Source organism: Oncorhynchus clarkii, unplaced genomic scaffold, assembly GCF_045791955.1.
Source record: "Oncorhynchus clarkii lewisi isolate Uvic-CL-2024 unplaced genomic scaffold, UVic_Ocla_1.0 unplaced_contig_5469_pilon_pilon, whole genome shotgun sequence".
Classification (NCBI taxonomy): domain Eukaryota; kingdom Metazoa; phylum Chordata; class Actinopteri; order Salmoniformes; family Salmonidae; genus Oncorhynchus; species Oncorhynchus clarkii.
In genome coordinates, this window is record NW_027259672.1 from 2,841 (window position 1) to 19,511 (window position 16,671).

Here is a 16,671-nt window from a genome sequence, read left to right on the forward strand (position 1 = left end):
GATTCTCTAGCAAGCCTTGTCACTGACTTGAGACAGAGTTTAACGGATGCTCGCACACAACCCAAGCCACACAGTTGTGTTTTTTAATATTTATTTTACCAGGCAGGTCAATTAAGAACAAATTCTATTTTACAATCACAGCCTGGAGTCTGAACTGCTCCTCTTAGACACAGTATTATCCTACTGTTCATATTCATAGAACTATAGTACGTAGAAGCAAGTATGGAGCTTGGAGGTAGGGTTGCCAACTTTCTCACTACCAAATAAGGGCCAAAAGGTGGCGTGCCAGTGCACGGTGCCACGGCGGTTTGGGTATGGTGTTGTGTGAAAGTGTATATTTAATGGTCTTATTTAATTGGAAAGGCAAAACATTCGTATATTCTGTTTAGCCTATAGCTTTACTAAAACTGTATCATTATGTAAACAAACCTCAAAATAAATGATCAAAGAAATCTCAGTTTGGAACTTGACAGCAGACACAACATTTCAAATGGAAAAGAGGGACATGAATCACTCCAAGTCTACTTCTTCCATGGATATTTTTGCTGCTCTAGACTGAGTCAAGCAGTCCTGTTGCATAGCCAGAGAGAAGTCCTTCCATGACAAGTCACAGATCAGATATTTGAAGTTCATTTTGATCAGCTCTGTGCTGCATCTGTTTCTTGAGTCACACCATCTAATGGTCATCAGACAGAATCCTCTCTACAAAGGCATTTGAGCCTGGCACACTGAGGACAAATGAGTCAATCCTGAACATGTTGATCAAGTTGGCTTTCCCTTGGTTTTGGAAAACTGCCACCCACTTCTCACTGGTGTATTTTGTGGTATCCTGTCTGGCTTTCTGTATTTCCTCCCGGCTAACACAAAGCTATTCAGAGTTGGTCAGTATGACTGTCTCTGTCATTTTGAGGGCAACCACCACCCGCTCCAGGTCAGTGAAGGAGAGCTCCTCAGAGGTCGACTGGTTTCAGTTCCACCATTACATTTTCTGGATGAGTAATCAAACCACTTGTCAATGTATGTAATGACAGTGTCATAGACCCTCAATGTCCTGTTGCTGCTTGGGCCTTTGTGCTGACAATTGTTTGTCCATCAGCTGCTTGGTTTTGTATCCAAAAAAGCTGTCCTGTTTCCCCTGAAGCATCTTCATTTTAAACTTTTTGACTTCCTCGTAAACATCTGTGATGCAGAGTGTTGTTTCCTCCAGCTTTTTTACGAGTTGGTCAAAAACACACCCTACGTTGTGGGAAAAATCACAGATAAATCTCGGCAGCTTCTGTTTTTTTCTTCATACTAAAAAATACTCTTCAGTGCCACAGGACAGGTCTCCCCAAGGGACCTGAAGTATGACGTAAGAGCTGGCCAGCTTTGCAGGAGACGGTCGACAGCTGGATTGAAGAGCGAGCCATCGTGTGCAAACATGTCGCAGAATTTCACACACTCCATCAGACACAGAGAAATATCTCACACACACTGGAATTTTTTTCTGATTCCCTTGTTTGAGGCATCACTGGCAACTGAGAAATACACGGGCTCACCTTCGTTCGGGGACAGACCATCCAAAACTAATTGTAATCCTCTCCGCTTTCGTTCATCCCAAGTGCATCATCTTCACAACATTTCAGTCATGAAACAAAGCACCGTTGACCCTAACAAGACCGTCTGTTGTAGCAGAGTCCGTGTTTAACCGTATGGTACATAGACGAGGCTTCACTTGCTGCAATTTTGGTCCTTTTCCGCAGTAAGACGTCACGATAAATGAACCAATATTGCTAGCACCTTTTAATCTAGCGTGGCCTCTTGTACATTTCTGTGGTTATTCTCCCCTCCATGGCCAATTGAGAATTCCCGACCGCATAAAGTACAGAAAGCTTTTGTCGAGTCACCACTGACGGGCTGAACCCACCTCTTTTTTGCTTTCCGTTGTTTGTTGTAGCTGCAGTCTTTTTGTGTGTGTCTTTTTTGCAGGTTTATCCATATTTCCTTGATATGCCAAACCGACCGAACAACAACAGAAATGACTTTGCAGGAATTGCCGTGTTTACGCTATACTGTGATTGGATGAAAAAAACGACACCAATTTAGCCCAATATAAGGAACATCCCGGCTAATACGAACTGTTGGCAACCCTACTTGGAAGAGCTATAGTGTTCTTAAAGAAACTGAATTATGCTTGCTTGGTGAGTATTTAGTAACAGCAGTGCACTAGGTCTAATAGCTTCATGTCCGTTTTCCCTTGCTAGCCGTCTATGTTCCACATTTGCACTAATAAAACGACACGGGGCGACGTTTTAATTGTCCCAGCTCCCTGTGTCTCTGGTGTAAACCTGTCACGGAGTGTTCTCTAATTCATTGAGAACAGGAACCTTGCCTATTTCTCTCTTGGTCTTCGGATGGTTGTGGAACGCTAGAATCTAGTCCGTCTTGATCTCTGCCACACTAATGGTATTTTAACTACATTTTTTTTTATATCCATTCCAGGTCAACTGTTGCTTTAAATGTGGAGTTTGTGCTAATTGTTCTCTGTGATGAGCAATCTGCTATTTTGCTCTGTGTAGAGGTATAGATCTGCTCTCTCCATGTAACAGCGTAGATATGTGCTGAACTAGACATGCTTTATCTCTCTGTCTCTCTCTCTTGCTGTCTCACTCTCTCTAGGTATAGATATGTGCTAAATTAGACATGCTTTATCTCTCTGCCTGTCTCTCTCTTGCTGTCTCACTCTCTCTAGGTATAGATATGTGCTAAATTAGACATGCTTTATCTCTCTGCCTGTCTCTCTCTTGCTGTCTCACTCTCTCTAGGTATAGATATGTGCTTAACAAGATCTGTTTTCTCTGTAGGACTCAAAGGCAGAGCTGCGTCCTCGTCTGTGCTCGATGAAGAAGGGTGCGACGGGCTATGGCTTCAACTTGCACAGTGAGAAGTCTAAACCGGGCCAGTACATTAGAGCTGTGGACGAGGAATCTCCTGCTGACAAGGCTGGTCTCAAACCGCAGGACAAGATAGTACAGGTACGTATATCTTTACTGTACAAACAGAGACTCTGTTCAGGACGTTTTTATAAAGCCAACTACTCAGCAGCACATCCCTGCTCTCATCCCTGAACCATATTAGCAATGCAGTGCAATATTCTTCTGGTACTATTTGTCTTCACCTTTTATCAACTTGTACAGACATGTCTTCTCTTGTACAGATAGTATGTCAGGCATCGATATGACAATCAGACAGTTGTGCTGGCCTTGAGGATGAATGTGTGTGTTGTAATCTCATTACATCAGTGGCAGAGTAGGAATGGTAATCAGTACTGGGATTAGGTAATGCACTGTTGGGAAGTGACTTTGTGCGGGGGGAGGGAGAGAGTGAGAGACACAAAAACAGAGGGTTTTTCAAGGCCAGTTGTGTGAGTGTGAAGGGGAAACAGTCCTTGATACTGTTGTTTTTCGGGCCCTTGGTCCCCATGTCGTAATACGACCACTGTCTGTCTATGACTTGAATTACACTCCAATTACACTGACTTCAAACAGTGTCTGACAAAGGTCAAGGCTGTAAGTCTAACTAATGCTTTCTACTAACCAGGGAAACGTTTGTGAGCTACCGTTCTTAGGTATGGTGTACACACAGACTGGGATCAGCGATAGTCTATCAGGGCTCTGCTCTATTGTGTGATCACTATGGAAGTCTGTGAGATAGAATCAATTCAAAACGATAGTCCCCCCTCTGACTTTCTGCTGTTGGAATTCAACAGGCAGCACTGGGTCCTATAGCAGTGGGTAGTTTCTACTAGGGTGCTTCCTACAGCGTCCCTAAGCGTTTAATTCAGTTTAAACTTCCAAGAGATGACCACCCATAACAACTATATTGTCTCACTGTTCTCTGTCATCATGGTGAATGTACTGGACAGCTGTACTTTTTAAAACGTTCTGTCTCTCTGTCTCTAACCAGGTTAACAGTATGTCTGTCTCTAACCAGGTTAACAGTATGTCTGTCTCTAACCAGGTTAACAGTATGTCTGTCTCTAACCAGGTTAACAGTATGTCTGTCTCTAACCAGGTTAACAGTATGTCTGTCTCTAACCAGGTTAACAGTATGTCTGTCTCTAACCAGGTTAACAGTATGTCTGTCTCTAACCAGGTTAACAGTATGTCTGTCTCTAACCAGGTTAACAGTATGTCTGTCTCTAACCAGGTTAACAGTATGTCTGTCTCTAACCAGGTTAACAGTATGTCTGTCTCTAACCAGGTTAACAGTATGTCTGTCTCTAACCAGGTTAACAGTATGTCTGTCTCTAACCAGGTTAACAGTAAGTCAGTAGCAGGGATGCAGCACAGTGAGGTGGTAGCAGCCATCAAGGCCGGGGGAGATGAGACCAGTCTACTGGTGGTGGATCGTGAGGCAGAAGCTTTCTTCAACAGCTGCAACGTCATTCCTACTGAGGCCCACCTCACAGGTACACACACACACACTATATCCTTGGAAAAACGCTTGTCGGGCAGATTCCTGTGAATCCTTCGGTCATTTGGTCATAGATTAGTTCAGTAGAACTTGACTAGGAAGGATCAAGGAAGTGATAGACTTCCATGTAAGTACTACTTGTCGTCAAGTAGTCTATCTCTCTCCAAACGTACACACTGTGGCCTTGTTGAAGTTAATGATTAAACTGGAGTTGGGGGTGGAGGACTAGCTGGCTGGCCATAGTCCCAGTCGGTATTAGATAGAACATTGCAGCCCGCTTGTGGCGAAAAAAAAAACAGTTGGTTACCTAGGTTACACCATTGGCTCACAGCAAAAACTTCCAATTTTTTTTCAAACACAGTTTTCTTGTTTGGTTGATTTGGTCTATTACAAAACTACATTTGAAGAAATGTAACACATGTCTGAAGATGACTTTTCAAAATGGCTGCCGGGCGTTCCCACTACTTAGAACATGTTCAAGGTCACTTGGGTAGGCAAAAAGCGAGCTGAGATCTAACGCTCAGAACTGTTTCAAGACGTGACTTAAACGTAACATTAACCTAACAAAAAGACTTCTGTAAAGGAATGAGGTTTTTGCAGCAGGCCTAATACATTATCACATCATATTGGCTATATGCCTGGCCTGCCAATATTGTTATTCTCAGGGAGAGAGCAGCAGAGGATCCCTGCTCTCTCCTTCCCTTTCCTCTGGTAGACTGACCAGAGAGAGGGAACATGTCTTCCACCTGCTCTCTCCTTCCCTTTCCTCTGGTAGACTGACCAGAGAGAGGGGACATGTCTTCCACCTGCTCTCTCCTTCCTTTCCTCTGGTAGACTGACCAGAGAGAGGGAACATGTCTTCCACCTGCTCTCTCCTTCCCTTTCCTCTGGTAGACTGACCAGAGAGAGGGAACATGTCTTCCACCTGCTCTCTCCTTCCTTTCCTCTGGTAGACTGACCAGAGAGAGGGAACATGTCTTCCACTTGATTGCGAAAAAAGAGTCGCATCGCACAAATTCATGTTGTTCTTATGACCAGAGAAAGTGAAATATTCCTAGGTATTAAAAATGGACACGACCAGCTGCTAATACTAATAACAACGCAGGGCCATCAATGGACTTGGCTACTCATTCATTGCTGCTGCAGTGTGAGGGGAAGTAGGGAGAAGCACGTTTTATAATAGTGTTGACTAAAAACAGTTGACAGTGCTGAATAAAATAATAGACATGAACTCAAACAGCTCTTTGTTGTATTCTTTGACAAGCTCTCTCTGGTCAAGGTTTTAAAAGTTATGAAATCTCACGTTGGCTAGTATCAAATTTAGCTGGTCGTGGAAGCTGTAGGCATGGTGATTTGAGCTATCCAACGGCCAGCACAGTAGGCAGCACTCGATTTAGCAACATGTCTCCCAGTCCGCTGGGTAGGCGGTTTGTCTTCTCAGACAGATGAAATGGCAACACTTGGTGCGCAGGGCTTCTGAGTCAAGTGCATCTACCACCAACAGCACAACACAAATCACATCAAAAAGGAGTGAAAACCTTTGTTGGCTTTTCTATAGAAATGTTTGTTGATCGACTAGAAGATCAATCGGTTGGTGACCATGGCCTCCCTCATGCCCGTTCCATGACGGCGCTAGCAGCCACGTGAGTGAATACTAGCTAGCTACTGACCGTAACATTAAGGTAGTCAACACCAACAACACAAACAAATGGACAATAAAGTGAGTAGAATTACAAGACCAAACAAGTTTATATGTCTTACCTGTGGTGAAATGTTTTCCAACCACATAGTAGCCTACTTGGACACAGTCCCCACTCTCCCACATCAAATAACCTGAAGCCACATAGTCTTCTCGCTGGCTCTATTTCCCTACATAGGAGTATTACGAACTGTAGTTTGGTATTTCTGACCTGGTTGCATGTACATTGAACAACAGCTTTTCAGCATGTTTTGTTATTTCTGTACAACGAAGGTGGCTCTTTTACAATGTGGGTCAACGGAGAAAGAATGTTTTGTTATTTCTGTACAACGAAGGTGGCTCTTTTACAATGTGGGTCAACGGAGAAAGATTGTTTTGTTATTTCTGTACAACGAAGGTGGCTCTTTTACAATGTGGGTCAACGGAGATTTTTTATTTATTTTTTCCTCAATTTGTGGTCGACAGGAATCGCATATTATTACGTGAATATCGACTCGGACTATCAGAACTAGACCAAGCCAATAGCATTCTCTTTGAAGATGAAGTCATGGCAACAGTATTCATGGTGACAGCTGGGGTGTGGAGGATGAAAAAGTCCCTTAAGATCTAGGACAGAAGAGTCAGGCACTAAAGTCCAACCCTTTATTCAGGTATATTACATTTCCACAGTACTAATTAGTCAACAATAACACTGACATCATACAGGACAGAAAAGGACTGTGATTCCAATAAAGAACTACACTATATGACCAAAAGTCTGTGGACACCTGCTCGTCGAACATCTCATTCCAAAATCATGGGCATTAATATGGAGTTGGTCCCTCCTTTGCTGCTATAACAGCATCCACTCTTCTGGGAAAGCTTTCCACTAGATGTTGGAAAATTAATGCAGGGATTTGCTTCCATTCAGCCACGAGCATTAGTGAGGTCGGGCACTGATGTTGGGACGATATAGGCCTGGCTCATTTTCGGTGTTCCAATTCATCCCGAAGGTGTTCGGTGGGGTTGAGGTCAGGGCTCTGCAGGCCAGTCAAGTTCTTCCACACCGATCTAAAAAAAAAAACATTTCTGTATGGATCTTGCTTGGCACAGAGGCATTGTCATGCTTAAACAGGAAAGGGCCTTCCCCAAACTGTTGCCATGAAGTTGGAACCACTGCTGCTACTCTCTGTTTATCTTATAGTCACTTTAACTATACATTCATGTACATACTATTGGCCCCTCAATTAGCCCGACCAACCAGTGCTCCCGCACATTGGCTAACCAGGCTGTCTGCATTGTGTCCCACCACCTGCCAAACCCTCTTTTTACGCTTCTGCTACTCTCTGTTCATCATATATGCATAGTCACTTTAACCATACCTACATGTACATATTACTTTAATCAGCCTGACTAACAGGTGTCTGTATATAGCCTTGCTCCTCTTATTTTCAACTGTCTGTAAAAATACTGTTGTTTTATTTCTTTACTTACCTACACACATACTCACACACACATACGCACACACTTTTTTTTCTCCGCACTATTGGTTAGAGCCTGTAAGTAAGCATTTCACTGTACACCTGTTCTATTCGGCGCACGTGACAAACTTTGATTTGATCACTCCAGAGAACGTGTTTCCCTTTTGTCCAATGGCGGCGAGCTTTACACCACTCCAGCTGACGCTTGGCATTGTACATGGTGATCTTAGGCTTGTGTGCTGCTGCTTGGCCATGGAAACCCATTTTCATGAAGCTCCCGACGGAACAGTTTTTGTGCTGACGTTGCTTCCAGAAGCAGTTTGGAGTGAGTGTTGCAACCGAGGACAGACTATTTTTATGCTCGACACTCTTCAGCATTCTGTGGTCCCGCTCTGTGAGTTTGTGTGGCCCACCACTTTGTGGCTGAGCGGTAGTTTCTCCTAGACGTTTCCACTTCACAATAGCAGTACTTACAGTTTACCGGGACATGCTCTAGCAGGACAGAAACTTTATGAACGGACCTGTTGGAAAGGTGGCATCCTATGACGGTGCTACTTTGAAAGTCACTGAGCTCTTCAGTAAAGCCACTCTACTGCCAATGTTTGTGTATGGAGATTGCATGGCTGTGTGCTCGATTTTATACACCTGCCAGTAACGGGTGTGGCTGAAATAGCAGAATCCACTAATTTGAAGGGGTGTCCATATACAAAACCAGTTTCAACGGTGAAGAGGCGACTCCAGGATGCTGGCCTTCTAGGCAGGGTTCCTCTGTCCAATGTCTGTGGTCTTTTGCCCATCTTAATCTTTTAATTTTTATTGGCCAGTCTGAGATATGGCTTTTTCTTTGCAACTCTGCCTAGAAGGCCAGCATCCCGGAGTCGCCTCTTCACTGTTGACTTTGAGACTCGGGTTTTGCGGGTACTATTTAATGAAGCTGCCAGTTGAGGACTTGTGAGGCATCTGTTTCTCAAACTAGACACTCCTCTTACTCAGTTGTGCACCGGGGCCTCCCACTCCTCTTTCTATTCTGGTTAGGGCCAGTTTGCGCTGTTCTGTGAAGGGAGTAGTACACAGTGTTGTACAAGATCTTCAGTTTCTTGGCAATTTCTCGCATGGAATAGCCTTCATTTCTCAAAACAAGAATAGACTGACGAGTTTCAGAAGAAAGGTCTTTGTTTCTGGCCATTTTGAGCCTGTAATCGAACCCACAAATGCTGACGCTCCAGATACTCAACTACTCTAAGGCCAGTTTTATTTTTTCTTTAATCAAATCAAATCAAATCAAATTTATTTATATAGCCCTTCGTACATCAGCTGATATCTCAAAGTGCTGTACAGAAACCCAGCCTAAAACCCCAAACAGCAAGCAATGCAGGTGTAGAAGCACGGTGGCTAGGAAAAACTCCCTAGAAAGGCCAAAACCTACGAAGAAACCTAGAGAGGAACCAGGCTATGTGGGGTGGCCAGTCCTCTTCTGGCTGTGCCGGGTGGAGATTATAACAAAACATGGTCAAGATGTTCAAATGTTCATAAATGACCAGCATGGTCGAATAATAATAATAAGGCAGAACAGTTGAAACTGGAGCAGCAGCACAGCCAGGTGGACTGGGGACAGCAATGAGTAATCATGTCAGGTAGTCCTGGGGCATGGTCCTAGGGCTCAGGTCCTCCGAGAGAGAGAAAGAGAGGAGAGAATTAGAGAACGCACACTTAGATTCACACAGGACACCGAATAGGACAGGAGAAGTACTCCAGATATAACAAACTGACCCTAGCCCCCCGACACATAAACTACTGCAGCATAAATGCTGGAGGCTGAGACAGGAGGGGTCAGGAGACACTGTGGCCCACTCCGAGGACACCCCCGGACAGGGCCAAACAGGAAGGATATAACCCCACCCACTTTGCCAAAGCACAGCCCCCACAACACTAGAGGGATATCTTCAACCACCAACTTACCATCCTGAGACAAGGCTGAGTATAGCCCACAAAGACCTCCGCCACGGCACAACCCAAGGGGGGGGGGGGGGGCGCCAACCCAGACAGGATGACCACATCAGTGACTCAACCCACTCAGGTGACGCACCCCCTCCAGGGACGGCATGAGAGCCCCAGTAAAGCCAGTGACTCAGCCCCTGTAATAGGGTTAGAGGCAGAGAATCCCAGTGGAAAGAGGGGAACCGGCCAGGCAGAGACAGCAAGGGCGGTTCGTTGCTCCAGAGCCTTTCCGTTCACCCTCCCACTCCTGGGCCAGACTACACTCAATCATATGACCCACTGAAGAGATGAGTCTTCAGTAGAGACTTAAAGGTTGAGACCGAGTTTGCGTCTCTGACATGGGTAGGCAGACCGTTCCATAAAAATGGAGCTCTATAGGAGAAAGCCCTGCCTCCAGCTGTTTGCTTAAAAATTCTAGGGACAATTAGGAGGCCTGCGTCTTGTGACCGTAGCGTACGTGTAGGTATGTACGGCAGGACCAAATCAGAGAGATAGGTAGGAGCAAGCCCATGTAATGCTTTGTAGGTTAGCAGTAAAACCTTGAAATCAGCCCTTGCTTTGACAGGAAGCCAGTGTAGAGAGGCTAGCACTGGAGTAATATGATCAAATTTTTTGGTTCTAGTCAGGATTCTAGCAGCCTTATTTAGCACTAACTGAAGTTTATTTAGTGCTTTATCCGGGTAGCCGGAAAGTAGAGTATTGCAGTAGTCTAACCTGGAAGTGACAAAAGCATGGATTAATTTTTCTGCATCATTTTTGGACAGAAAGTTTCTGATTTTTGCAATGTTACGTAGATGGAAAAAAGCTGTCCTTGAAATGGTCTTGATATGTTCTTCAAAAGAGAGATCAGGGTCCAGAGTAACGCCGAGGTCCTTCACAGTTTTATTTGAGACGACTATACAACCATTAAGATTAATTGTCAGATTCAACAGAAGATCTTTGTTTCTTGGGACCTAGAACAAGCATCTCTGTTTTGTCCGAGTTTAAAAGTAGAACGTTTGCAGCCATCCACTTCCTTATGTCGGAAACACATTCTTCTAGCAAGGGCAATTTTGGGGCTTCACCATGTTTAATTGAAATGTACAGCTGTGTGTCATCCGCATAGCAGTGAAAGTTAACATTACGTTTTCGAATAACATCCCCAAGAGGTAAAATATATAGTGAAAACAATAGTGGTCCTAAAACGGAACCTTGAGGAACACCGACATTTACAGTTGATTTGTCAGAGGACAAACCATTCACAGAGACAAACTGATATCTTTCCGACAGATAAGATCTAAACCAGGCCAGAACTTGTCCGTGTAGACCAATTTGGGTTTCCAATCTCTCCAAAAGAATGTGGTGATCGATGGTATCAAAAGCAGCACTAAGGTCTAGGAGCACGAGGACAGATGCAGAGCCTCGGTCCGATGCCATTAAAATGTAATTTACCACCTTCACAAGTGCCGTCTCAGTGCTATGATGGGGTCTAAAACCAGACTGAAGCATTTCGTATACATTGTTTGTCTTCAGGAAGGCAGTGAGTTGTTGCGCAACAGCCTTTTCTAAAATTTTTGAGAGGAATGGAAGATTCGATATAGGCCGATTTAGTTTTTTATATTTTCTGGGTCAAGGTTTGGCTTTTTCAAGAGAGGCTTTATTACTGCCACTTTTAGTGAGTTTGGTACACATTCGGTGGATAGAGAGCCGTTTATTATGTTCAACATAGGAGGGCCAAGCACAGGAAGCAGCTCTTTCAGTAGTTTAGTTGGAATAGGGTCCAGTATGCAGCTTGAAGGTTTAGAGGCCATGATTATTTTCATCATTGTGTCAAGAGATATAGTACTAAAACACTTGAGCGTCTCTGTTGATCCTAGGCCCTGGCAGAGTTGTGCAGACTCAGGACAACTGAGCTTTGAAGGAATACGCAGATTTAAGGAGGAGTCCGTAATTTGCTTTCTAATAATCATAATCTTTTCCTCAAAGAAGTTCATGAATTTATCACTGCTAAAGTGAAAGTCATCCTCTCTTGGGGAATGCTGCTTTTTAGTTAGCTTTGCGACAGTATCAAAAAGGATCAGGACAACAGTTTTCAGCTGTGCTAACATAATTGCTAAATGCTTTTCTAATGATCAATTAGCCTTTTAAAATGACAAACTTGGATTAGCTAACACAACATGCCTTTGGAACACAGGAGTGATGGCTGCTGATAATGGGCCTCTGTACGCCTATCTAGATATTCCATTTAAAAAGTAACCAGTTTCCAGCTGCAATAGTCATTTACAACATTAACAATGTCTACACTGTATTTCTGATCAATTTGATGTTAATAGACAAAAAAATGTCTAAGTGACCCCAAACTTTTGAAAGTTTGTGTGTGTGTCCTCTTAATATCACTATTCCTTATCCACAATGGTGACTAAACTATTGTTCCACAGAACCGGTCAGCTGATTTGGCTTTTTTGTCTGTTTCCTCTAGGACCTCTTCCTGAACCTGTGTCCAATGGAGGAGCAGAAGAAGAGGAGGTGAGGAGTGTGGGGTGGGGTGTGGGGTGTGGGGGGGGGGGGGGGGGGGGACTTCTCTCGGGCTCTTAACACCAAAGTGGACATTCCTGGATAGAGATTAGGACGGTTCTCGTGGGAAAACTTTCCTCAACAATCACTCATCCGACCGAATGTTCCTTCTCTCGCTCTGCCGTACATATTCACACGATTCAGAGCTTGAATTGGTAAATCAGAAACCTAAATAAGTCTTTGGCTAGATAAGATGGGGGTGTGGTAGTAACCACGCACTATAATCACACCTCATTGAGAGCAGACCAATCTAAAGCAGTGACACTAACGCTGTGTCCCTAAATGGCACCCTGTCCCCTTTACCCATTGGGCTCTAGTCAAAAGCAGTGCACTTAATAGATAATGGGTTGCCATTTGGGATGCACAATAAGATTTGTCCCTGACTGACAAAGAAGCCATGACACCCTGGGAACGAGCCTAGGGGATTGGCAGCGACGATATCGTGGCTGACCCTGTCACCATGGTAACTGTCGGATCAGAGCGGTGGACAGTGGGCCAGTGTGCTCTCTCTCTCTCTGGGATTGGGAGCCTCTGTAATTCCTGAGGCGTGCTGGAGATTATGCTAATGAGATGAGATGGCTAACTATCCGACTATCCCACTAACTCAGGGCGTCAGAGCTGAGAGTAGAGAACATACGCATTATGTCTCTGAGCAGGTGATCAAATCAAAATCACATTTTATTAGTCACAACGGCCAAATACAACCGGTGTAAATCTTACAATGATATGCAGTTAAAAAATAAGAAATAAAAGTAACAAGTAATTAAAGAGCAGCAGTAAAATAACAATAGCGAGACAAGAGACGGGGGGGGTGTACCTGTACAGAGTCAATGTGCGGTTGCACCGGTTAGTCGAGGTAATATGTACATGTAGGTGGAGTTATTAAAGTGACTATGCATAGATGACAACAGAGAGGGGTAGAAGCTGTTTAGAAACTTCTTGGACCTAGACTTGGTGCTCCGGTGCCACTTGCCTTGCGGTTGCAGAGAGAACAGTCTGACTAGGGTGGCTGGAGTCTTCGACAATTTTTAGGGCCTTCCGCTGACACGGCCTGGTATAGAGGTCCTGGATGGCAGGAAGCTTAGCCCCAGTGATGTACTGGGCCGTTCCCTCTACCCTATGTAGTGCCTTGCGGTCGGAGGCCGAGCAGTTGCCATACCAGGCAGTGGATGCTCTCGATGGTGCAGCTGTAAAACCTTTTGAGGACCCACGACAAATCCTTTCAGTCTCCTGAGGGGGAATAGGTTTGGTCGTGCCCTCTTCACAACTGTCTTGGTGTGCTTGGACAATGTTAGTTTGTTAGTGATGTGGACACCAAGGAACTTGAAACTCTCAACCTGCTCCACTACAGCCCCGTCAATGAGAATGGGTGTCAATGTTCAGCAGCAAATAAGACTGCACAGTGATCAGTGTTGGTGTGTTGTCTCAGCCAGTTAATAGAATCACACAGGTTGCTGTGAGTAGGGTACCAAGGTGAATCCCGACCCCTAGTGGCCACAGTGATCAGTGTTGTCTCAGCCAGATAATAGAATCACATAGGTTGCTGTGAGTAGGGTACCACAAGGTGAATCCCGACCCCTAGTGGCCACAGTGATGATCACACCCACTGGTGATGGCAACGTGCTGTATGTTTCTGAGGTGTGTTTAGCTGATGTGTGTGTGTGTGTGTGTGTGTGTGATGCAGGTAATCAAGGGGGGTGTGTGTACATTTGAACAGTAAGGTGTAAGCTGTGTTTGTGTCTCTTATCTCTACAGCTGGATGGTAAGGTAGCAGTAAAGCCTAAGGTGTCTGTCAGTGCATCAACATCCAGCACCACCTCCACTGCCTCTCTACCAACATCCGCTGCCAGCACCCCTCCACCAGAGGTGTGTGTGTGTGTGTGTGTGTGTGTGTGTGTGTGTGTGTAGGGTGTTTTGAAAACCCAGTATAAGTGGAAGGATAAGTCGTCACTAATCATCAAGATAAATATTCAGAAGATACAAAAGATGACTGAGTCTTATGTAAATATTCCTGTGAATTATTATAATATCAAAAAGTTTCTGCTATTCTACATGACTTTATGGCCTCGAGGGGTATTTTGAAAACCGTATCAGTCATGTAGTTTACTAATGCGATTCCACAAATTTTGTTATGAGGCTGATGAAAAATGTTGCCGTTTTAAAGCAATTTTCTTGCAATTCTATACATTTTGCCATTGCTTATGTACATATTCTATCCCCGACCCTCAACCTTTTCTAAATTTTTTGAATCGGCCTGTTTTGAATATTGGGGGTCCCCAAATTCCCCCCGTGGCAGTTTTACGTATGGAGTAACGCATAATGTTCTCTCTCTCTAGGTCCGGGTGCCTCCGGTTAAGGAGCCTAATGCGAGCCTCAGCATGTCTCTAGCCCAGGCCAAGGAGAGAGCTCACCAGAAACGCTCATCCAAGAAGGCCCCTGCCATGGACTGGAGCAAGAGGAACGAACTCTTCAGTAACCTATAAATCACCTTTCCTTCCTCCTTTCTCTCGCCCTCACTCCTTCTTTTGCTCTCTCTCTCAAGCAGACACACAATGTACGACACGAACAGTGTTAATATTTTGTGATTTTCATGTGCTAATTGAGGGGTTTTCCACTTTATTTTTTTTCCATAAAAAAATAATTGAAATGCCACTCCTGCATAAGAAACGTTTAGTTTCCATCTAGTGGGATGATGAAGAAATCAAAGATGATGGAAATAAGAAATGAACGTCTGTTGAATCTTATTGTCAGTCTATCTGCAATCTGATTGGTTGCTATACTTCCTTGTAGAATCACGAGCTAGCTAATAGCAAGCTGGGAGTGATTGAGTTTTTCGGGATGAGTTAAGATGAATCAAAACCTTCTTTCCAGAGACTCATGTTTAGTACTTCTGCCTGATCACTGGGCTCAATCCGTATGGTGGAAGATCCAAGTTATTTCTTCATCTAAAGTTAGTGAATTTTCCTGCGTTGGCGGAGACTGCATTCACAGTAAACGTTGACGCAATCAGAAATGACCTTTACATTTGAACCTGGATCTTCTGCGATATGGATGAAACTCAGCCCTTAATGAATGACTAACCATCTGAATTCTTTAGCAATACAAAATAATTAATGAGAGGTCGACACGTCTGGTTAGCAAATATCACTGAATTTGTTCAGGAAATGTGTCATTCTAATGCTGACCACTGGTGTACTACCCTATCTTTTTGAAGATGTTGACATGTCAATTCTTAGACTGTAGAACTCATTCAGAATACATGAGATTCTCTGTTCTATATGTGACAATCATTGTTGGGTCACATTTCGGTTAAAGGGACTGAGGTATGTGGTTCTAGATGTTAACCCAAAGTAAACTGTTGTTTAACTGTAAAGTTAACCTGTCCAAACTGGTGTTCAATCACCACTATTGTAAAATCCTACGGTATTTTTATCGTTGTGATTCAACTTTTTGTCCTGCCTATGTCTCATCGTTTTAAAGAATGACGAGATTGTGTCTTCTAGATTTGTACATAACTCAAAATACAATTTCCGTCTTAAAGAAAGAAATCCTCAATTTGTTTGAAGACTGTTCCAGAATCTTTCTGGGTTGACGGGAGTGTTAGCCTACTGTATATGTGGCAGCTCTGGTCCAGGGCGCTACTGGCTGTGTACGGTACAAGGGCTGAGTTGTCAAATGTCTTGAGGATGACTGGTATAAATGTGGTATCAAACATGTCTTTTGTCTTTTTTAATGTGTGTGTGAGGAAAGGCATTCTCTGTGGGATCTCAAAGGAAAATGACCGCGTTTGTATAAATTCTCCTTTTTAATGTTGTAAAGAGTAAGCAGGTGGGCGTGTATTGACCAATCAGCAAGTCAAGGGCTAGTGTTCTAGAGCAGCGTTTCCCAAGCTGGGTCCTGAGGACTCCATGGGGTGCACGGTTTGGATTTTTTGTCTTACAAAATCAACTATGTAGTGTTAGGGCAAAATAAACAAAAACGTGCACCCCTTGGGGTCCCCAGGACACAGTTTGGGAAACGCTGCTCTAGAACAGACCAATCAGCAAGTCCGTGATCTAAAACAATGTTCTGACGTGAGAATGTCACTTTACTGTTCCTGTAAATACATCGTACTTACTAACACTGGTTAAGGTTGTGTACAGTACAAACAGTTTGAGTAATAGTTCACCCAAATGACAAATTAGCATTTGGAGACAGTGGTCAGGTGAACAAAACCAAAGCATGCATTGCGGTCTCACCTTTTACAGGGTCATGAAACCAATATTTAATTTGGGTGAACGAACTATAAGTACAGTATTGATGGGTATTGTACTGCATAATCTGTCTATACTGGCTGTTTAATGCTCGAGTAACTGACTGCGTCACAATTCCCAAATAGCACCCTAATCCCTATTTAGAGCACTACTCAAAAGGTGCACTAAATAGGGTACATCCCAAATGGCACCCTAATCCCTATCTGACCAAAGTAATAAGACAGTGTGTGAAACAGAAGCAGCGACACGAGAG

General features: G+C 43.9%; 1 protein-coding gene across 2 annotated transcripts; it reads left to right on the top strand.

Moving 5' to 3' along the window:
- The first annotated feature begins 1,145 nt into the window (after window positions 1–1,145).
- On the top strand, window positions 1,146–14,804 carry LOC139400688 (Na(+)/H(+) exchange regulatory cofactor NHE-RF1-like). 2 transcript variants are annotated; one of them, XM_071145378.1, is made up of 6 exons: window positions 1,146–2,180; window positions 2,844–3,014; window positions 4,297–4,450; window positions 12,071–12,117; window positions 13,921–14,031; window positions 14,502–14,804. In XM_071145378.1, exons 2-6 carry the CDS (start codon window positions 2,880–2,882, stop codon window positions 14,646–14,648), a joined length of 594 nt encoding a protein of 197 aa, XP_071001479.1. In that variant the 5' UTR covers window positions 1,146–2,180; window positions 2,844–2,879; the 3' UTR covers window positions 14,649–14,804. The 2 variants fall into 2 exon arrangements, with proteins under 2 accessions (XP_071001479.1, XP_071001480.1); XM_071145379.1 differs by lacking the exon at window positions 1,146–2,180 and having other exon boundaries at window positions 2,824–3,014.
- Window positions 14,805–16,671: the final 1,867 nt, after the last annotated feature.

What these genes read in the sequence shown, in the direction of transcription:
- LOC139400688 (XM_071145378.1), top strand. Translation starts at nt 2,880, where the DNA reads ATGAAGAAGGGTGCGACGGGCTATGGCTTCAACTTGCACAGTGAGAAG. An exon ending in TACTGAGGCCCACCTCACAG is followed by an intron (nt 4,451 to 12,070) that starts GTACACACACAC and finishes TGTTTCCTCTAG; the next exon opens with GACCTCTTCCTGAACCTGTG. An exon ending in CCAGCACCCCTCCACCAGAG is followed by an intron (nt 14,032 to 14,501) that starts GTGTGTGTGTGT and finishes CTCTCTCTCTAG; the next exon opens with GTCCGGGTGCCTCCGGTTAA.